Source organism: Taudactylus pleione, unplaced genomic scaffold, assembly GCF_031769625.1.
Source record: "Taudactylus pleione unplaced genomic scaffold, aTauple2 ptg000370l, whole genome shotgun sequence".
Taxonomy (NCBI): domain Eukaryota; kingdom Metazoa; phylum Chordata; class Amphibia; order Anura; family Myobatrachidae; genus Taudactylus; species Taudactylus pleione.
This window is the reverse complement of record NW_028284771.1, coordinates 11,185,580-11,209,438: the sequence shown is the minus strand read 5'-3', so window position 1 is coordinate 11,209,438 and position 23,859 is coordinate 11,185,580. Positions and strand designations below refer to the sequence as shown.

The following is a 23,859-nucleotide window of genomic DNA, read 5'->3' as shown; positions in this document are numbered from 1 at the left end:
TGTACTTGAAGAGGATCCTCCTTCCACCATTTGTGTGCCCTCTGCAAATGTGGGGATGAGCAACACAAGTCAACATGCTGACATAGAAAGCGAGGATGCTTCTGTGGAATTGCACAAGGAGGATGAGGAGGATATTTCTGTAGTTGGCGCTAACAAGGATGATGAGGATGTTGATGTTGAAGATGTTGTTTGTGTAAATCAGACAACAGTTGTTGCCCATGGTATGAAAAAGCCCATTGTCATGCCGGGGCAAAAGACAAAAAAATCCACTTCTCATTTGTGGAATTATTTTCACCCAAATCCGGACAACAGTTGTCAAGCCATTTGTAACGTTTGCCAGGCAAGAGTAAGTAGAGGTAAGGACCTTAACCTTCTAGGAACCTCCTCCCTGTTACGTCACTTACAGCACATTCATCAAATTCCAAAGTGTTTGCAAAAGTCAGAAACTTTGGCTAAAAACGTAACAATCAGTCCAGTGTCACCTAGCTGCTCCCTTCTCTCTGTTAGATCCAAGTGCAGGCAATCTCCACCACCAACACCTACATCATCAACATCCTCAATCATGATCACAAGTAGTGCTGCTGCATCCAATTTCATAAGAATGACTGACTCCTCTCCTATCCGTGATTCCTCAGAAGGATCCTTGAGTGCTACACCTGTTGCTGCTGCTGCTGCTGCTGGTGGTGGATCTCCATCCCAGAAAGGGACCATGAAGACTACTACTAGTAGTAATTAAAAAAAATAATTTACTATTAAACAATTCATTGATAGAGGAAGTAAGTATAACATAGCTGTCACCCAGTTGCATAGCGGATCACTGATACCATGACGGCTGTGCTAGTGTTAGATGGTGAAATAATAGAAAATCAGGATGATAGTGAGGAGGAAGTGCAAAAGGAGGATGAGGGGACAATTTGTGTCCTATCTGACGCTAATGAGGATGTTGATGATGAGGATGTTGTTTGCGTAAATCAGCCACCAGTGGCAGCAGTTCTTGCTCGTGATGAAAGAAAGCCAGAAAAGCCACGTCTTGGGTGTGGAATTATTTTAATCTAAATTCTGACAACAGTTGTGAAGGCATCTGTTCCATTTGTAAAGCCAGAGTTAGCAGAGGAAGGGACATTACCATCTAGGCACCTCTTCCCTGTTACGTAATTTGCAGCGAGATCATGCAATTTGTTTAACAAAACTATAATAAGTAGTAAATTAATAACAAGCAGTCCAGTATCAGCTACTAGTAGTTTGGACCAGCACATGCAATCTCCACCACCAACACCCTCATCATCAACCTCCTCCTTAATAATTGAAGGTAGTCATTCTAAAAAGTGTTTTGTGGAGGCCCAAACAAACCAAGGACTTCAGCCACAAAAATGTCAGTCCTTGTTGCTAAAGTCCTTGGTTTGTTAAACTGTGCATGTCCTTTTTAATATTCCACATAAGAGCATGTGGGAGGGCCCAAGGACAATTCCATCTTGCACCTCTTTTCTTTACATTTTGCACAATTTGGGGCATTGCTGATTGACATTATTATAGTTTATTAAACTGCCATCCCGTCTGCCACTGCTGTGTGGCAATGTTTCAAAGGGAATCAGTATGAGCCCGGTGGATGTAATACCGACGCCGGATGGCAGAAGAATGAAAATCCTGACAGGGTAAATATTAAAGCTATTCCTACCCCTCCTCCCCTACCCTTACCCCAACCCTCCCTTAGGGTGCCTAACCCTAACCTCCCCCCAGGGGTGCCTAAACCTAACCCCCCATCCCGCACCCTAAAAGTAACCCTCCCAGGGGAGGTGCCTAACCCTAACCTCCCCCCCAGGGATGCCTAACCCTAAACCCCCTTCCCCTAGCCTAACCCTCCCGGGGGGGTTTGGCTAACCCTAAATCCCCCCGGGAGCCCCTAAATCTAACCCCCCCCCCGTGGATATCCACACCCGCCGCCCAGCTTACCTTTGTTCGGTATGCCGGGCGTCAGGATTTGGGCGTGGAGATAATGATAGGCATCAGATTTCGACACCTATCATTAGTCCCATGCCAGGATTTCATAGTTGGGGAGAAATGCTGACTGCCGGCTGCCGGCTTCCTGACCGCATACCTTTCAAAGATATCCTATATTTTTTTAAACTGCCATGCGTTTGTGCCACTGCTCTGTCGCTTACTTTAGCCAGCCAGCTCGCTGCAGCCATTGGCCTATTTTGTTGAAAAATAGTGAAATCAATATTGTGAGCTGTGAGGTGGTTAAAAATGCCTGGAAATGCCTGAAAATTATTGTTATTAAGGTCAATATTACTGTAGGAACAAAAACAAATTATATGGTTTTAGCTGTATATAAAATGTTTTTGAAAAAAAATACAGATCCAAAACCAAAACACGCAAGGGTGGTTTTGTAAAACCAAATCCAGATCCAAAACCTTGAAGGAGATACAGATCCAAAACCAAAACACGGGGTCGGCGCACATCCCTAGACATAACAGTATATGATCAGTATAGGCAAACATGTATTTGATCAAATAAGGATAAAACAATTGTAATGGCACAAAACAACTATGTAACAAATGGTGGATGATCATTCTTGAGGTTCCAAAATCCAGAAGCCAAATTACAAGAATCCATAGGAATAAGAAATGTGTGTGTGTGGAAAAACTAGAGGGGGGAAGGAGAAAGAGAGGGGGTTGGCGTGGTTACCAGCCGGTGTGTACCGCCAATATAAAGAGTTCAGTAATTCAGTAATATGAAGAAGTGGTACTATATAGTAGCCAAAGGAGGTTCAGTCTCAAAATAGTCTGTCGAGGGCATCCAAGCTTTAAAGATTGACTGGGGTATCATGCACTATTAAAGTAAATCTCTCCATACGTAAGTAGTCCAGATTGTATTGTTAGTGGCTGATATACTCGGGGGACTGACTTGCAACGTATGGCAATGTGACACTTAGCCAAATGCAATATATGTTTGATGAATTTTTGCGTTGCACAAGGAAGATAGGGAATAGGTCGGGATAGCAGAGAATATGAAGGCGTATCTGGTATCTGAATCCCTGTTATTGATCTAACTAAATCATGAACTCCCATCCAGTATTGCTGGATATAAGGACAAGACCACCTAATGTGCAGCTTGGTTCCCCGTTCACTACAATTACACCAGCAATGATTAGTAGTGACTGGATAAATTGAATGAAGTCGAGTGGGGACCAAGTACCAGCGGAAGTAGAGTTTGTAGGTAATCCCTTTAATACGCACAGAAATGGAGCTCTTAGCCACCTCTAATCAAATTTTAGACCAATCCTCTGGGAGCAGAGTCTCACTTACCTCTAGTTTCCAGGTGCCTCTGGTTGTTATAGGAAAACAGTACCTGATATATAGTAGAAATCAGCCCTTTGGTGTTCTAGGAGTGCCAGCATAATGATTCTATGAGAGCAAGGTGTAGGATTGGAAGGTTTTGGTAGTGAGTAATAAAAGTGGTGAATTTGCAGGAACTGGTAAAAGAGAACTATATGTGGGAGAGAGTAACAGGTGTGTAAACTGGTAAAATCCAGAAAAGTGCTTAGTAGTGCAATATCTAATGGGAAAATAAGTTTGTCGTGGGTCCTGAGATAGAATGAGCAATGGCCAGTTCCTTGGGGGAAAGCAGGGTTATCCATAAGGGGGTTAGATATGGATGATAGGAGCGGAGATGGTAAAATCTGGTACAAAGGTCCCAGTTAGACAATGAAAAATTAACTGTTGGCTCAATGAGACGGTTGTTGGACGAGTATGGGATGAGCACCAGAGGAGGCTAGATGCTGAACACACTGATATAATGCTGGCCCCTATTGTTGTCCACACTCTATAGAGGGGCATGCCAGTGTATACATGGGGTAAGGTATTCCGCTCAAAAATATTTAAAAATATCTGAGACACCGGTACATCCAGAAGTATGAAGTTTTTGAAGCAGCCGCTTAACCCTAGGCCTCCTTCCCGCCCAGATGCGTATATATCACCGCTGCGTCCATCATTGAATCAGGCCCATACAACACTGTTAGACATTGTTACATTTTTTTGTAGATTTTTTGGCTGCCACTAAAGTGAGAAACACAATTGCATTTTGTGTGGTAGGGTTATTTAAATTTGCTAATGGAGGTGACAAAGCCACATTTGGAACATTGTTCCCTAGTTCATGATTTGGCATATAGTCTGTTCCTACTCACAAACAACTTTTGTCAGCTGGTCTAAGGAACCAGAATCCCTATTCTCTGTACTTTAGTAAATATCCTTTAATTGTACTTTTGCCCATTTGTAAGCATTTGATATGAATGTGAATGCCATGTGCATTTTTTTCTGTATCTGCTGACCTGCGGCTATAGGGATAGATATATCATATACTTCACTTGGGTTTTATAAAGCTCTGGAAGTAAGCACACTTATATCTGACACTTAGTAAGCACACATATATCTGACACTAAAGTAAGCACACTTATATCTGACACTTACTAAGCACACTTATATCTGACACTTAGTAAGCACACATATATCTGACACTAAAGTAAGCACACTTATATCTGACACTTAGTAAGCACACATATATCTGACACTAAAGTAAGCACACATATATCTGACACTTAGTAAGCACACTTATATCTGACACTAAAGTAAGCACACTTATATCTGACACTTAGTAAGCACACATATATCTGACACTAAAGTAAGCACACTTATATCTGACACTTAGTAAGCACACTTATATCTGACACTTAGTAAGCACACATATATCTGACACTAAAGTAAGCACATATATATCTGACACTAAAGTAAGCACACTTATATCTGACACTTAGTAAGCACACATATATCTGACACTAAAGTAAGCACACTTATATCTGACACTTAGTAATCACACATATATCTGACACTAAAGTAAGCACACTTATATCTGACACTTAGTAAGCACACTTATATCTGACACTTAGTAAGCACACATATATCTGACACTAAAGTAAGCACACATATATCTGACACTAAAGTAAGCACACTTATATCTGACACTTAGTAAGCACACATATATCTGACACTAAAGTAAGCACACTTATATCTGACACTTAGTAAGCACACATATATCTGACACTAAAGTAAGCACACATATATCTGACACTTAGTAAGCACACATATATCTGACACTTAGTAAGCACACTTATATCTGACACTAAAGTAAGCACACTTATATCTGACACTTAGTAAGCACACATATATCTGACACTAAAGTAAGCACACTTATATCTGACACTTAGTAAGCACACATATATCTGACACTAAAGTAAGCACACTTATATCTGACACTTAGTAAGCACACATATATCTGACACTAAAGTAAGCACACTTATATCTGACACTTAGTAAGCACACTTATATCTGACACTTAGGGGCCCAACTACCATTGATCGCTTTTGCAATGCGATCAGGGCATGCCAGTAACGCCCCTGATCGCATTGCAAAAAGCAATCATTTCAGCCAGATGTATCATCCGGGACATGCAGGGACACAAATCTGTTACTAAATAACAGTGTTTGTGGAACAGCTGGGGAGTAACAACATGTAAAGTACAGAGTTAAGTAATTTGTTTTATAGGGGCCTATTCATCAACACTAAAATAACGTTTTTAAGGACATTTTCCTTAATTACCATTATTTTAGTATTCACTGATATCTCCTGGTTAAGTCCGCCTCCGTTAATTTCCATACTTCCCATACATTAGTACATTAGTATGGGGATATGGAAATTATGCTATTCATCAAATTCCGGAAATTATGTATTTTCAGAATTTGATGGAGTTACTATCCACCACTGTGAAGTGGTGTATAGTAGGTGACACTCACCTGTGTCAGCATGGGCAGGGCTCCCTCCGGCGCTCCCTGGTATCTCCTCCGGCTCCGTCTGCTGTTCTGACACATGTTCTCTAGGCAGACCACAGTAAAGTCTAGTTTTTTTGTAAACTTTACTGTGTTCTGCCTGGAGAACACACACAGAATTACCGCAGCTGTAGGCAGTGCTGCACATGTGCTCCTTTTATGGATATAACAGCACATGCGCAGTACTGATTCCAGCTGCGGTAAGGTAGAGTAGATAGGGAAAAGTATCTCCTGAATAGCTGTCATTGCAAAAATGACAGCTTTTCCAAATAGCTAGTTATGGAGAGGAGGAATGATGAATTCCTCTGGTAATTAGGTAGAACTCCATGTGAGTTCTAAACCTAATTACCTCCAGAGAAAGTTTAGTTATGATGAATTCATGAATAGGCCCCATAGTGAGATAAAACTGTATTTAATATGTTTCTTGATAATATTATGATATGTTTTCTTAAGGAACTGAAAAGGTCTGAAGTGATTGGACATACAGTGATTTTTCCAGCTGTTTCCGGCCGAGATTTTGTAGGCTCGGAGGGGACACTCACCTTTGAGTCAGGACAAAGAAATATTGTACTGGATGTCATCCTCACTCCAGAGACCGCATCTCTCAATCCGTATCCGAAGCGATTTCAGGTTTTACTTGTGAATCCCACAGGAGGTGCCAAAGTAGATCGAGAGTATGGAACTGCCAACATCACCATATTGTCTGACTCTTCATCACAGTCTACCTGGGGGTTACTTGATCAACTCCATCAGCCCTATGATGAGGACACTTTAAACAGGGTTCTTCAGACACTCAACAACAAGGCGGGTGCTGAATTCTCACAAGAGCAACTTGGTGCCACAATAAACATCCTGGAAAAGGTATTGGGTCTATGCACATTTTACTACCTAAACGAGTGGTAATATCCAATACAGTTTTTCTTTTTGCTTTGCACTGAGTAGTTGATACAGTACTTCTTATATACATATGACTATAGAAACATATTGGATGACCTACAGTACATTACTCATCCACTATGTTCAATGCTAATTCCATCATCAAGTTCCCAGTCCCACTTGTTTCCATTCCCCTCCATTCAGGTCACTGTTTGTTAGTCCTTGCATACCTGAAATACTCTTCGTCTAACTTTCTGCTGCATGGATTTGCTACTGTTCATTGAATCACCACCCACTGAGGAAATATACAGATGTACTGGAGCTGAACACTCATAACAAAATGACACCCAAACCCTAGTGAGCGATTCCTTAGAAGGGATACTTAGGCATGGCATTATTCACATCAGTGGAGTCTATAAGCACACACACTGTTCCTTTATCCATTCCCTGTATGTAGCACATACTGTCACTTTGCCATTCCTGGCAGAGCAGAAAATAGTGTTATCTACCCTTCACAGTTTCTCCAAGCTTCAGGTGAATTAACGTACTGTGATTTTTCTAATTACTTAGTTGATACTTATCTGCAGATGAAGAAGGTTTGACACAAATGCTATGAACAGAAAATACTGACTATACCTTTGCTGCCATTGGTACAGGACTAGAATAAATCCTTGATTCTGTGCTTTCCCCCCACCTTTTAGATAACAAGTGACGGTGGAATTGAAATTCTAAGTGAAGAGAGCCGCATTCTATTTTATGACATACTCTGCACTCTTGCGAGCCCAGAGCGCTTGGACACACGTGGATATAGCCCATTAATTGAAGTAGCTGAAGTCTACGCCTTTTCCCTCCTTGCTGGAGTGACCTGTGGATCTCCAGGTGTAAAGTAAATATTACTTGAAAATCCTTTGCTATCAACTAGATTGCTGTTGACATACAATAGTTGTATAAGTTATGCCATGCTTAGCTTAAAGGGGCAGGACTGGCGTTCAATTTACAGTATGTTCCCCATGGTCATATTTCTGTGTCATTTGTAGCTTCCTACGGTATATGCAAAGCCCCCCATAGCCCCACCCCATATATCCTATATCAATAAATAGATATAAATAAATTAATTCTTGTTTCAGATATTATTTAAATGTTATATGCAAATATGAGCTGTTCAAAATTAAAATAATTAAAATGATAGAAGAGTGCCTCCCCTGTACTCCAGGGACCCATTAACACGGATACAAGTATTTTATAACAGTTACACAGACAGATGTCAAACTATGTTACTGTTGTCAGGGAACTTTATATATTAATCCAATTTAGTAACTTGGAATGTGGAAAGAGTTTACAGAAATATGACACAGTAAAGCCAGTGGATAGAAGGAAGTGGTTGCGCTTCTGAGTGTGGAATGTTTGTTCTGGGAGCGGCTATTAGACAGGAGTTGCCCCTATTCCTGGAAAATATTTAGTATTGGGGAACTGCTAGTGCGCTACACCTCATTGTGGTAACCTTTGTAACAAAGATGAAATAAATGTGATATTGCATGTGTTTGTATGTTTAAAAATAGTTTTCTTTGTCAGTCACAATGCTCTTTGTTTAAAACCAAAAAATATCAAATACCAGAGACCTAACTTAATTGGCTAAATGTTCTCAAGAGACCCAGGGAAACCATGTGTCAGCATGAAACAAGTTAAAGCATGTTTCTTTCTTGGAACTGTTTAGCAAGTGAAACACAAATGTTCTCTAGTTGGATACTCTGGATTAATGTTCGTGCTGTTTCTAAGTTTTGTTAAATCGATGTCGGTGACTCCTTCAGAAAGTACCTTCCGTACATACCTGGTCCTATTTGGCCCTTGACGTATGTTTCCCTAATGTACCTGGTGGTGTCCCACCGGTAGGTTCTCAGCATATGCCTCCAGTGGCTGCTGATGGTAGTCGTGCTTCCACTTGTATTCAGTGGTCGTGCCTTGACTGCCCGTATAATAGTATTCAGTCTCTGGTGTCTGGGGTGATTCCTCTCTGTGCATGGTCTTGTTTTCTTACTGACGGTAAACTCCGTCTGTCACTGATCACCAGGTTTCCCCTCTCTAGCTGGACGTATCTCACTGTCCCGTGGTAGTTATGGAATGTCTCTTTTCCCGGGTAGGAGCTTGTTTTTTGGGCTCTGGTGGAACATCTCACATCACCTTCACTGCATACTTTAGGAGTCCGGCTGTCTAGCGATGTTGGGCTGCCTGTATAACTGGCAGCTGTTGTTAGTCGGAGAGCGCTCCGCGCTGGGTGGATGTACTGACCGGTTATTTCTGTAGTTGACAGCTATCGGTTTGGTGGGCACTGCTTTTGCCTCCGTAGCATGTGGATGTTATTAATCAGCTGTTTCTGCAGCATCTGGGGGTTGTGTTCAGGCTGTAGATTTTTTAAGTGCCTGAGGTAACAGACCTATCCCGGGTGATGTTGCGGTCGGTGTTGGAGATAAACAGGTTGTACAGTATCTATTCACAATCAAACTTGTAGTTATAGTCAATAGTATTAAATAGTGTGGTGCTCTTGCAACACGTTTCGGCGTGCCCGCCTTTGTCATGGAAGCTCTGATTACTCTCTGTGTTTCTTCTTATGAAGGAACACAGAGGGGCCCATTTATCATTGTATATTTGAGGTAAAATCCCCCAAAACACCCATTTTCAGGGGTTTACCTAAAATATTAAGTATCCACCAGCTGTATTAAGGAGGGACCGCAACAAGTATCTCTGATACTTGCTGCGATCCCTCCATTTCCACCTGCAGCCGCATCCTCCATAAGTTTCTATGGGGGATGCGATGCTGCCAAAGTTACCAATATCCGGAATGCGATGCATTCCTGATATTGGCCCGCTCAACTAACGTTACCTGAAGATGGCATTAGCCGCTGTAGCCTATGGGCTACTACAGCATAATTAGCTGGCAGAAGGTTCTTGCCAGCAGCTCTCTGGGGACATCACAGGAATGGGCCCCTTTCTCGGAGCCCGGTTGATACATTCTGCCGCTATGATTGCATTTTGCGATGTGATCATGGGTGGTACTGACATTCCCTGATCGCATTGCAAATGTGATCATTAATAAACGGGGTCCAGAGAGTGATCAGAAATTCTTTGACAAAGGCAGGAATGCTTTGGAGGAGCACCATACTATTTAATGCCATTGACTATAACTACAAGTTTGATTGTGAAGAGATATGGTGCAACGCCGTTTATCTCCAACACCGACCGCAGCGTCTGTCACCTCACAGCTGCCAGTAACACAGACAACCCAACATCGCTAGAAGGCTGGACTCTTAAAGTATGCGATAAGTGAAGTTCCACCAGAGCCCAAAAAACAAGCTCCTATCAGGGAACGGGTATATTCCATAACTACCACGGGACAGTGAGATACATCCAGCTGGAGAGGGGAAACCTGGTGATCAGTGACAGACGGAATAAACCGTCAGTAAGAACTAGGGGTGTTTTAAAAGAGGAGGTGGCCCGTGTGCTGTCTCCGTTTGGGCCCCCTCCTCTCCATCAGCACAGTAGATTCTGGCTTCATGCCAGACTCTACTGTACATGCGCGGGGCTCCGGGTAAATGGGGCCGCACCTTTTTCCCAGGGACATCATTTCTGCGCATGCACAAGTCACTGGTAAAATGGGCGTCACCATTTTCCCTGTGATTTTTTGCTGCTCTGCAGTGCCGCTCCGGCGCTGCTGTAGAGCAGGAAACCAGAATCTGCGGAGGGGTAAGTATGACTAACTATGGGTGCAGTGTGTGCCCCCCTGGACCCAGGGGTCCGTGTGCACCACACACCTTGCACCCATTATGAAGATGCCCCTGGTAAGAACACAAGACCATGTACAGACAAGAATCACCCCAGAGACTGAATACTATTATACGGGCAGTCAAGGCACGACCACTGAATACAAGTGGAAGCACGACTAGCGAATATCACCAGCCACTGAAGGCATATGCTGAGAACCTACCGACGGGACGCCGCCAGGTACATTAGAGAAACGTGTGTCAAAGGCCAAATAGGACCAGTTATATACGGAAGGTACTCTCTGAAGGAGTCACCGACATCGATTTAACAAAACTTAGCAAAAGCACGAACATTGATACACAGTATCCAACTAAAGAACATTTGTGTTTCACTTGCTAAACAGTTCCGAGGAAGAAACATACTTAAACTTGTTTCATGCTGACACATGGTTTCCCTAGGTCTTTTGAGAACATTTAACCAATTAAGTTAGGTCTCTGGTATTTGACAAATTTTGGTTTAACAGAGAGCATTGTGACTCTGACAAAGAAAACTAGTTTTAAACATACAAACGCATGCAATATCACATATATTTCATCTTTGTTACAAAGATTACCACAATGAGGTGTACCGCACTAGCAATTCCCTAATAGTAAATCAAGTAACAAAATTTTCTGATATTAAGAAAAACCAAACAAAGCTCTAAAGTTTAGAAAATTTAAATATGGTATTATTCATAGTCTACATCCAACAAACACTTATTCATAATAATATAAATCCCTGGATGATGGTGGCAGCAGTCCTCCTTTATATCCTCTGTAAGTAATAAAATTATAACAAACGGAGCCCAAATCGGGAAAGTAAATATAACAATCCACCGTGACAAATAATGCATATTATATTTATTATGGAGTAGGAAAGAGAAAAGAGCTTGCTGGGCAGTATAAGGTCAAAAAGCGAAAAATCCTAGCACATTAGAGGACTATCAAAGTCAAACAACATAGGTAATAGTAGTAGAACCAGAAACTATTTCTTTTTATTCATGCTTCGTACACTTCACTCCATACAGCCAGTTAAGTTGTAAGTACAGAATGGATTGTACTGTATAGGATAATGTTAAGATCTAATTTTGTAATCAGGTATACGCCAGAGTTTTGACTATAAAAAAATCTAAAGAAAATATTATAAATATCTTCTGTGTATTATTCTATTCATTGTTATAGTCAAAACTCTGGAGTAAAAAGTGTATGGCAGGTGAGGCACTGCCTCCCCTGTCTACCTTTTCTGCACATCCCTGCACACCAAATTTCCAGCAGTATATACTGCTTCACCTTTGTATAATACCCACATGTACCCTCGGGTTCATATATGTAGCTGTAATTCTGGCTCTGATACTAGCCAGTGCCTCCCTAGCCATTTACATAACCGCACGTCACTGGTTTGAAAAGCATATAAAATGTTATTAGACCATGGTGACAATGGCACTGTTTATTGGTCAGTCTTGTTATGAATTAATTCATCATTCAAGTTGACAGTTTTCTACATACTGGTAATGCAATCCAATGTGTAAAAGGAAGGCGAAACAGGATATATACTAATCAAGCAGGAATGGAATCAATTTACCTTTTACACAATAATATGAAGTGTTGGATTAATAAAATGTGTGATCTGCAAAATAAACATCCTACATCTATTCTACATCTACACTGTAGGAGACGTATCATTTTAAAACTCATTTATAGCAGTCTTCTTGGGTGGTACAGGTAACGTAACATGAGTTAAGCTTTGTAACTTAATTTTTTCTAAACTTATCTTGAAATTAGTAATTTAGCAATTTCTTAACATGTTTCACCACAATTCAGTTACTGCTATCAGGATGGCAATAACAGAAAAAAATATGAAAATTGCTTTATAATTTGAATTAAGATTTTTTTTTATTGGGAAATAATTATTAAAATGTATTTATTTATTTTAAGAAATATTGGTAAGAATTTTTTTCTTCACTTTTTTATTATTTATATATATTCACTTATTTAGTTATTAATGTATTTATATGTACTAGCGGAACTAATCCCAAGTATGTGCTTCAGGTTCTACTGTGCACTCAGATACGTACAGTAAGTTTGAACACTGATCCAACAAAAGTTGTTGTAGCGTGCCGGCAGTACTGCAGAGGCAGCTCAGTATCGATCGGCTGCCTTAGCGATTATTCTGTTGATAAATACCATTGATAACAGATTTTCTATTGCTGCAATAAGCAGTGATAAAAAGTTCCTTATTGATACTTTTTAATGAATTAACCTGTACATGTGAGGAAAACATGTCATGGAGGGCAATTAGCCATCACAGCACCACCCAACAAATCCTACAAAAGAATGTCATAGTGTAGAAATGCCACAAATTAAACTATTAGTTATTTGTTGTCTCAATTTAAAATTGAGACATAGTTAACAAAACCATCCCTAATAAATATAAATCTTTTAAGGCTCAGAGGGGAATTCAGTTAGCCACAATAAACCGTTTTTCTTCTTCAGGGTCCATAGGCTCCACAGGGTGTAGGTTGGATCTGGATCCCGGGCACCGCGCAGTTAAAGCTTTTGCTCCCGGGATGCATTCGTCCATCCTCCCTATAACCTGCCCCCGAGCCAGAGGCACCTCAGTTATAGTCGGTGCCCGACCTGAGTCGTGTCACTGTTAACACAGGGGGGCTGTTTAGCAGCCCCAAAGCTAACTTAATTTTTATGATTTGGATAGTTTCTCTTCCATCAGAGCGCGCAGCAGACGTCCCATAGGACGTCTGCACTGCCGTTTTGTCACCCCGCTGGCACCACGACGCCAGTGCCAGCGGGGTGACAGGGACCGGGGGTCTGTGCTAGCCAGGCCCCATGGGACATCCCGGACTGCGGCCGGACGTACGGGGACAGGTAAGAGCGGGTCACCGCTTGCGGTGACCTGCGTATTAGCAGTCCTACCTCCAGTCTCTGGGGACAGACCGGAGGTGCTGACTGTGAAAGCAGGCACACAATACCATGCGCTCCACTAGACCACCACCACACACACATACACACTAGGGGTAATTTTGTTGGGAGCCAATTAACCTACCAGTATATTTTTGGAGTGTGGGAGGAAACCGGAGCACCCGGAGAAAACCCACGCAAGCACAGGGAGAATATACAAACTCCACACAGGTAGGGCCGTATATAAAAGATAATATTTGTGAGGTCTGACACATACTGTTGTGTGCTGCACCATGCCATATTTAGGCAAAGGGCTCCTGCAGCTTTCCAAAGTGTCAGCCAGGAACAGTGTGTCGCATATTTAGGCAGTGGGCTCTTGCAGCTTATCCAAGCATCAGTCAGGACCAATGTTTTTTCTCAGACTATTACCTTAACATACAGGTGTATTCCGGGGTTTTCCTGTGCCTAACATTTATAGAACCAAGTACTTGAGAGGTTTTGTCACATACATTCGTTGCACTGTGCCATATTTGGGCTGTGTGCTCCTGCAGCTTACCCAGGCATAAGACAGGACCAGTATATTGCTTCCTACTAGTATCCTACATACACGGTGGTTGCATTATACCCAGTGTCATATTGTGTGCCATTTACTCTGCAGCTATGTCTCGCAAAGGCAGGACTATTAACAGGCATCTGCCCCCATACTGCTATCAGGCAAGTTACAGTATGGGCTGCAGGCTTAACTGAGGAAGATTTGATACGGGCTATATATATAACCTGGGCACCTTTGCTCAGGTACTGGCCACTATTTCAGACCACCAACAGAACCGGCTGTAATTCCCCTGAGGGGGTTATCACAGCAGGACATAATGCCCCCTTTGGGGTTTTCACATCAGGTTCAGGCAATACAGGTACCTCCTGTACCCCCCACCATGGGTAGATGTACTCTCTAACTCAGTACAGAGTCTGATGGCTATATCTAATGCCTTTCAAACCATGTTGCAAAGTGGGAAACCTCTACCCAGTAAATCCTTTACACGTGTTATCGTCACAGTCCATGCACAGATGCTAATCTCTCTATCCCTGACTCCCCTCCAGAGGAGGATGGGAGTCGGTCATAAATTAATATTCCTGCCTTGGTGCGAGCTGTCAGATCCATCTTATTGATAGAAGATGACGAGCCAGCCCCTAAATCCATGCACCCTCTGTTTAAATGACAGAAAGTAGCTTCTGCAGAATTCCCTCTATCGGATCATCTAGCTGAACTCATGGTTACAGCCTGGCAATCGCCTGGTAAGAGGTTTCATACTGACCTCATGTTACTCTTTTCCTGTGGCTCATGTGCAAAATGGGAAACACTCCCTCACAGAGAATTATTCATCTAGGAGCCCTGCTGGATTCTCAGGATCAGAGAATCTTTCTGACATCAGACAAGATCTCCACACTTCAACTACGAGCGTGCAGATGTCTCCACAGTCGCCGAGTGTCGATCCACTCAGCAATGCAGGTTCTGGGATCCATGGTGTCCGCCTTCGACATGGTGGAATATGCCCAGTTCCATTCCAGGCCTTTGCAAAGGCTGATCCTCTCCAGGTGGAATGGGTTCCCACCATCGGATCAAAGCTCAGACGATGGTGCTCTCTCCAGAGGTGTGTCTGTCTCTATCTTGGTGGCTACAGACATCTCATCTAACCAAGGGTCGCCTCTTTTGATTCCCGGACTGGGTAATCCTAACAACGGGCGCCAGTCTCCTGGGTTGGGGCGCAGTGACCGATCCGTGCTCCTTTCAGGACCGTTGGACATCGGTCGAATCAACCCTGCCAGTCAGCACATTGGAACTTTGAGCTATCTACAGGGCCCTCAACCTGGCCCAGCACATACTTCACAGAAAACCTGTACAGGTTCAGCCCGACAATGCTACAAAAGTGGCTTACATCGACCACCGAGGAGGCACTCGAAGTCGGGCAGAAATGACAGAAGTGTCACGCATTCTGACATGGGCCGAGGGTCACCTCCCGGCCATCTCTGCAGTGTTCATTCTGGGTGTTCTCAATTGGGAAGCAGACTTCCTCAACCGTCACAACGTGCATCCCGGGGATTGGTCACTTCTCCAATAGGTGTTTCAACTGAACAGATGGGGCCTCTCAGAGGTGGATCTCATGGCCTCCCAACACAATCACCAACTGCTAGTGTACGGGTTCAGAACACGAGATGCCGAGGCAACTTTTGTAGACGCACCAGTAAAGTGAACCTTCCAGTTTGCGTACCTATTCCCTCCAGTCCCCCTTCTTCCTCGAGTTCTTTGGAAGTTCAAACAAGACGGAGGCACTGCTGGTGTCCTGCTGGTGACTCCAGATTTGCCCAGACATCACTGGTACTCAAATCTTCGGAGTCTTTCCATCGACACTCCGTTCCTGCTGTCTCAACATCCGGACCTGTTGTCTCAAGGTCCTTGCCTTTACTCAGGCCTGGGTCGTCTGTCTTTGATGGCATGGGTCTTGAGACATCCCTCCTGAGGTCAAAAGGATTCTCTAGCTCTGTAGTCAACACTATGCTCAGAGTGCTTAAACCAGCCTCTGCTCGGATCTACCACAGAGTGTGGCGTACATATTTCCAAAGGCGTCATACCAGAAGCTACGATCCTCCAGTGTTTAGGATTTCCAGAGTTCTGGCATCCTTCAAGGTGGATTGGACCTTGGACTTTGCCTTGCTTCATTGAGAATGCATGTCTCTGCTCTATCCGTTTGTTTCCAGCGTAGACTTGCTCCACTACCGGATGTCTAGACCTTCCTCCAGGGTGTCCTCCGGATTCAACCTCCCTTTGTCCCTTAAGTGGCTCTGTGGGATTGTCAGTTGTTCTTTGTGCCCTCCAGGGTCCTCCATTTGAACCCCTGGATTCTGTAGAATTGAAGTGGTTCACAGCGAAGACTCTTTTTTTCTTCTGGCTATTGCATCTGCCAGGAGGGTGTCAGAATTGGGGCGCTCTCCTGTTGTCCCCCCTTTCTGATATTTCACAAGGACAGGGCTGTGCTTCGTACTTGCCCTGAGTTTCTTCCTAAGGTGGTTTCTCATTTTCATATAAATCAGGAAATTATAGTACCAGCCTTTCAGTCACCAGACCTCTCAGGTGGTGAAGCCCCACTGGATGTGGTCCGCGCTCTCAGGATTTATGTGGACCTTACCCTTGTTTGTGCTCTATGGATTTCACAAAAAGGGATGGCCAGCCAATAAACAAACATTGGCCAGATGGCTTCGTATGACTATCTCAAAGGCTTACACACAGGCAGGCCTGCCTGTTACAGCTTCTGTTACTGCTCATTCTACTGGTCTGTGGGCCCCTTGTGAGCGGATTCGCCATGGCGCCTCGGCTGTTCAGCTTTGTAAGGCAGCCACGTGGCTTTCCATTCAGACCTTTCTAAGGTTCTATGCATTTGATACCTTTGCCTCTCAGGATGCTTCCTTTGGGCGCCAGATTCTACTCTCAGCGCAGGAGCTTCCCCACCCTTAAAAGGACTGCTTTGGGACACCCCCAAGGTCTCCCTGTGGAGTCTATGGACACTGAAGTAGAAAATGATAGTTATGGTAAGAACTTACCTTTGTTAACTTTCTTTCTTCGAAGTCCATAGGGTCCACAGGGCACCTGGCCTGACGCACCTGGCTTCATATGAGCTATATTTCTGGTCACCGGTTTCCCGTCTCCTTCTCTGTGAGAGTGTGATTCTTATGTGTACCAGTCTTCCTTCTCTCTTATCCTCCTCCGGCCTTTGGCTACTTTCCCCAGATTTCCCCATTTTTATATATAATTATTGTGGCAAAATACACAAAAAAAATTGCGCGAATGCCCCTTGGTGACTTTTGTAATAGGAGCGTGCGGAAAACACGGACGCACATAGCCACGATAAGCAGTAAAAACCCGCTAAATGATTTCCCCACTTATTCTTCCAAAACACTTAAATCAGCCCAGAGATGATCAGTAATATATACAGTTAATGTAACAATGCATAGCTAAGTGTAAACTATGTAGAATCTGTCTACATATACATTAAATCACTGATCTGAGAGATAGAGACAGGAACGTGTCCTAGTTACAGAACAACACAAAGTGACGCACAGTGGGCCTGATTCATAGGTGGACGCAGTTGCATCAGCAGATACAATTTTTTGGTGGAGTTGCAGCGGTGACAATTTGTAAATGCTAGTATCAACTTTCCCCTTGTGCACGACCGCTTACTGTGCAAGCCCTGAGATGCCTACTTTCAATGTCCACGGACAGTGTAACTCTTCCAATGCTTCTGAACACTCTACCATCGGTGCATCATCACATCCACCAACAACACTTACACCAGCCTATGGCTGGCAAGGTGTCTCATTACATCTGAGAATGCAGTCACGTTCACTGACATGCCTGTGACACTCCTATCATGGGCAAACGCGGGATTTTATGGGGGGGGGTTACACACACACATAGTATATATGTAGCAAATGTATATATTATATTTAACATACACACTAACACACATATACAGTATACACACACTAACACATATACAATACATACATAGTATACACTAAAGCATACACATGTATACACATTAACACATACATACACATATATACACTAACACATATACAGTATACAGTAACACACAATAACACTCATATATACAGTATATATATATACACTGTACACACACACTAAAACAGTACACATCACATAAACACTTACATTTTTATGCAGCAGCTATAGGTTGCTAAGGGCAGGGCCGGCTCTAGAGGTGTTCGACCACTGCGGTCGCATGGGGGGCGACCCACAGAGTGCGCACCCCTCCGCAACATCCCGATTTCAGCGGGACAGTACTGTCCTGCTGTTCCACCCGTGGGCTGAAGTGGCCCGCGAGTGGTGAAATCGGGAGGTTGGGGACCCCCACAGCCGCAGCTGTGTGGCGGTGCCGGACCCCGGAGTCTGAATGAATGCTGTGCGCATGCGTGCGGCATCCATTCAATGACAGGAGAGGGGCTGGGGGTAGCCCATCTAGTGAGGCTCCCCCCAGCCTGACGTTAACGTCACGTAGGGGAGTGGCCTATGGTAATTAGGTCACGCCCCCATTTTCGGTCGCGCGTGGCGATGTAAGGGCGCCCTGCTAAGAGCCGGCACAGGGTGCTCCGACCCCTGGAGCCGGCACTGGCTAAGGGGGCGTCCACCCTACCACCTCGCACCAATGCTGTGATTTGCAGAGTATATGGGGGCAGGGCTTGCCGTAATGGCTCTGCCCCCAGGAGTAATTGGTTCATCATGGGGGTGTCTTGGTACTTAGAAACCCCCCCTGCATGCGCTAGTGCTTATAACACGTTCATGAGTCAGCCTCTTTTTGTGTTCACTTCAGGCCATCGCCCAGGGAAGACGTCCATGGTTTTGCGTTGCCGGTTCTAATGTCAGTGTCCCCGTATTCAACAGCGGACTATGGCCCTGATTCAGAGCCAGATGCTCTAACAGACCGCTCGCTCTGAATCAGGGCCATCCTTCTTAATTTTAGAGCGGCCTCCTGGCCGCTCGTATAGCTGTGGGTGACCACCCACAGCTATAGCAAGCGGCCAGCAAGATGATCGCGATGGTCAAGACCATCGCAACCATCGGACTTGCGACGAGACCCTTGTGGTAGGGTCTCGTTGCCGCAAGTCCCAGTGATGTCAGTGGGGCCGGCCCTAGAAGGTAGGCGTTCCCATGGGAACGCCTCCGTCTGGGCAGCCACGCCCCTGGCCCGCCCACCAAAGGGGGCGTGCTGTCACTCAACATCGACAGCTCGTCCCCTTTGTAGCGAGACCCGCGCGACGGCTTGCCCGTCGTTATCCGGGTCTCGCGCATGCGCATGACGGAGCCGCCTCCGTCGTGCGCATGCGCACTGGGCCAACATCGACCCGCTTGCGAGCGCTCAGCTGAAAGGTACACATAATAAAAACATTCCATGGTAGATCATGTTGATACTCTCATGAGCTCGGCCTTCTCGATCCTCTGTACCAAGGGTCTGATTCAGCAGTGCACTCTAGTGCACTGCTGAATGCAGATTCCCGATGTTCAGGAATCTGCGCAGGCGCATGACCCATTCTGCGTATGTGCAGAACGGGTCTGTGGTCCCGCTCGCAGACTGGCAGCAGTCTGGCAGTGATTGACAGTCTTCTGCCGTTCAGGGACGGAGAGGGGGGGGGATGCTCTCTGTTCCCCGAAACAGAGGCATGTCGCTGCCTTTGGGGGGAGGGATGCCAGGATTCCCGTCAGCTGATGGAGATTTCCTGGCTTCTTCATCTCAACTGCGGCGGTCGGCCGATGTCCCGCAAAGTATCCTATGCTGCGTTGGACAACGCATCTCGGATATGAAATGCAGCAGGAGGTGTGATGCCTCCGTCAGCATTACCATATCAGCACAGACGGAATAGCTAAGCTGCTTGCGAGCAGCTTAGCTATTCTGTCTGAAGCTGAATCAGGCACCATGTCTCCATGACTTTGTCGTCCCTGTATGATGTCCGTGTTCAGTTTTCATGTATATGTGTGTCATTTTGCATTAGTTTTGTTATACCAGCTGTCCAGCGCAGTCTTATAAATAAACGACTATGTTGATGCCACATACATAAAGGAAAATAATAGGAACGTCATAAATATATATTTTATTTTATTTTTTTAACAGAGGGAAGACTCTTTTTGATTCCTGCCCCCATATCTCTATAAGTGCCTATCACTGGTATCCACAACAAATTAATGGGCACACATTTCATGGAAAGAATGGAGATTCCATCCAGCTCCCTGAAAGGCTCCTGGCAGTTTTTCCTATGAATACAACTTCAGAAGGAGGCTGTAAATTTGTACAGTTTATTGAATACAGCAGCCAGCAGTGGTTTCTTACAGGAGGAGAAGAGAGTGCATTAAATAACAAGGTAATTTAGACTGTTACATAAGAGACATGTTTTCCCTTCAGCTTTAATTAGTTCTCCTTAGCAGAATCCTGCAATGCTTTTCCTGTTTATTTATACTCTCAGGCCAGATTCATCACATTCTTCCTGGAATCGTGATACAATTAACTTCTCCGTTCCGGAAGGGCAATTGGCTTCAGCCGTTATTTTTATATATACGCTTAACTATATAAATATCTGTAAAATACATTTGTTCATCATGCTAAATCTTATCACTACATAGATTATTTAATCATTTACATCAGCCACTGCTCCACTATAGCTTACAGTCTAAAGCTGGCCACACACTAGACCAACTTACATCCAACCAGCCAACTAGTTGATTGGTTGGAATGAAAATCTGGTAAGGAATGCAATCAGCAATTTGCTCCCAAAAGCTGGAAAATGGACCAAAACTGTTGTTTGAACAAATAGTTTAGATCAAACATTTAACAAACTTGTCTGAACGACCATTTTCATCTGTTTTCTGGCATTTAGGAGCAAACTGCTGATCATCCTTTACTCCCATACGTTACCAGATTTTCATTCCAACCAATCAACAAGTTGGCTGGTTGGATGTAAGTTGGTCTAGTGTGTGGCCAGCTTTACAGTCCTGGTTTTAGTGATATCCATGATTGTGCACAGATGGTTTAATCAAAATAACTGAGTCACTAATTAAGTCACCTGTGCTCAAGTATAGTTATCCCTAAAACCTGGACTGTTAGTGTGCCTTGAGGACCGTGGTTGGGAACCCCTGGTCTAAGGGGACATGTATCAAGCCTTCTGAGTGGAGGAGTGGACAAATGGAGAAGTTGCCTATAGCAGCCAATCATCTATAGCAGCCAGCTTCTCCCTATCATTTTATAGAGTGCACTTGATAAATGTTTGCTAGAACTTGATTGGTTGCTGTGGTCATCTTCTCCACTTGTCCTCTTTTCCACTCTTTAAAAGGCTTGATACAGTACATCTACCCAGTGGCGTAAGTTCATCCCAGACGCCCGGAGGCATCAGCCGCTGACACTGTAATGTAGCAATTTGCATGCAGACAGGCTATAGATAGACGAAGGCAGCAGCTGATGGTCTGATATGGAGCTTTCCACTAGTGTATGGTGGCTTCTCAGGTGCCGGGAAGGGGTGCCATGTATTGGGCAGTACACTCCGGGTGCATAGTTACAGCTTTAAGAGGGGTGAATATGTTGTGGACAATGGAGGAGGTGCCCCTTCAGAGCTGGAGGCCAGCGGCAGGCGCCTCCATTGTCTCCCATAGTTCTTCCCCTGCATCTACCCCTACCAAATAGACACTTGGTTTTAGTTTGGTCAAAAGACAATTAACTCAATACATACTTGTCTTGCCTTCCCGGAGAGGAGATGCAGCTAACCACTTAAGGGACGGGCTCTTTATGTCATTTAGCCCCAGCCCCTCCATACGTACTCACGATTCCCGGTAATTATCTCCCCATCCTGCCCACTTTATTAGGTAGTGGGTGGGATTCAGGAGATCCAGCCACTCTTCCGGGAATGCGGGGTACTACCCGAAAAATTCAGGAGAGTAGTTGACTTATAGGGGTATTCAATATGGGTGCGATAACATCGTTTTTTGCGTTAATATCGCACTTTTTTACATTTTTGCGTAAATATCACTTGTTTTAGTTTTACACCGTATTCAATTTCAAAGACTTATCGCAGTTTTGAAAAGTCTTTGATAAAAAACGGGGATAAGTTTTCACCATTGAATAGGTGTCAAAAAAAAGTGCAGAATTGGGGTTTAGGGGTGCAGGCTTAAAAAAAATAGCCTGCACCCCTGAGATTGACATTTAAAACAGAACTGTGTCAAAAAAAGTAAAAAAAAAAAAAATAGGGACACCCCAAAAAATTAATTTAAAAATTGGGGTGCAAAAAAAAAATGGGAAAAAATTGTTAAACAATAGGGAAATAGGTTCAGGGCTATTCTGCAAGTATGTGGCAGATGTTTTCTAGAATAGAATTATGGCAGCAGGTGCACAAATGCAGAATTTTTAAAAACTGACTTTAGGGACACCAAAATATGCTAGTACCCATTTTCATGTACCCCAAATTTGATGGGACCACATAAAAAAATGAAAAAAATAACCTAAGTGCTCTTCTGCATCACTTCTTTAGTGTTGGGAAAAAAACACCTGCTGCGGCTATTTAAATCCCCGACTTTCAATTAAAGGCTAAAACGGGGGTATCCATAGTGTTCCCCCATGTTTTTACAACTTTAGGGGGGTCTTACAATTATTTTAAGGAAAAATTCGTAACTTTACGCAAATCCAACTTCGAGTTTCCCGTTTTCGTTAATTTTATTTTGAATACGGGGATAAACGGGAGCGCGCACCATACCTTTACGCAGAAAAAAACTCCGATATGAAACGTTAACTTTGCCAGGGAAGTTAACCTTTCATATTGAATACCCCTCTTAGAGTTTTGGGAGGAAACCGGAGAACCCCAATGAAGCCCACAGAAACACGAGGAGAACATGCAAACTACACACATATATGATGTCAACTATCTACATATCACATTTTTGGTACAAAGTTTTATGTTATTCCTTATTGTTTGGCTACAGGTTTTATCAGTCAGTTTGAAGGGAAACAGCTCTTATCAATTAACCGACAACAACGAGGTGGTTTATAGGATCAGTGCAGCAGGCGGTCGTATTGTTCCACGCATGTCACTTTGTCTTCTGTGGAATCAGGCGTCAGAAAGGTACAATGCTGAACACCGACAGTTTCGGATATAAATAATATTAACTGACAAATTTGTTCTTCCCTACTGTATATATTGCAAATTAATTCTATAATTTCTCTACATTATGTCACAGACACTTATTTACACCCCCTATATAATGTATCTGTCCAAATTAACTATTGGAAGAGGTTATTCATACACATTTAAACAACTCACAGAAAAGAGAGATAGCTTGAGAAGATGAAGGTTAAAGGAATTTGAGTCTAATAGAGACAGTTACAGTAGAAATATTGTATGTGTATTTCCATTAGTCATATAATACAGCCACAATCACCCGTAACTTCATTCATAAAAGTGAAGAATAGAAGTTAGATATTAACAAAATCTCTTTACAATTCACCTAATACACTAAAGCAAATTGCCATGCAAAGCTACATTTTTGTAACATCCTAAAAATATATTGCATAACACCTTACAATTAATATTATTATTATTAACAAAGAAATAATAGAATTTTGTTGTGTGGTGTAGAGGAGGGGGTGTCTAGTAAATGGCTATTTGCTAAATTGTAATGGAAATCTGGAAATATAATCTCACTAGTTTCCAACAGTCTGAAAATCATTGGGATCAGTGAGATTTCCCAATAATTTCAATGGACAATGCATTTCAGTAGGCACATTGCCTATTTAAATGAATTGTCTCCTTTTTATTAAGTTTTTTTTTTAAAGTTAAAAGATGAAATTC

General features: G+C 43.4%; 1 protein-coding gene across 1 annotated transcript in view; it reads left to right on the top strand.

Moving 5' to 3' along the window:
• ADGRV1 (adhesion G protein-coupled receptor V1) overlaps nt 1-23,859 on the top strand; it is a 556,691-nt gene that overhangs the window by 315,591 nt on the left and 217,241 nt on the right. Inside the window, exons 79-82 of the mRNA XM_088444649.1 lie at nt 6,332-6,739; nt 7,456-7,640; nt 20,145-20,391; nt 22,994-23,133. Coding sequence (XP_088300775.1) covers nt 6,332-6,739; nt 7,456-7,640; nt 20,145-20,391; nt 22,994-23,133 — 980 coding nt within the window. The remainder of the gene's footprint in view (nt 1-6,331; nt 6,740-7,455; nt 7,641-20,144; nt 20,392-22,993; nt 23,134-23,859) is intronic.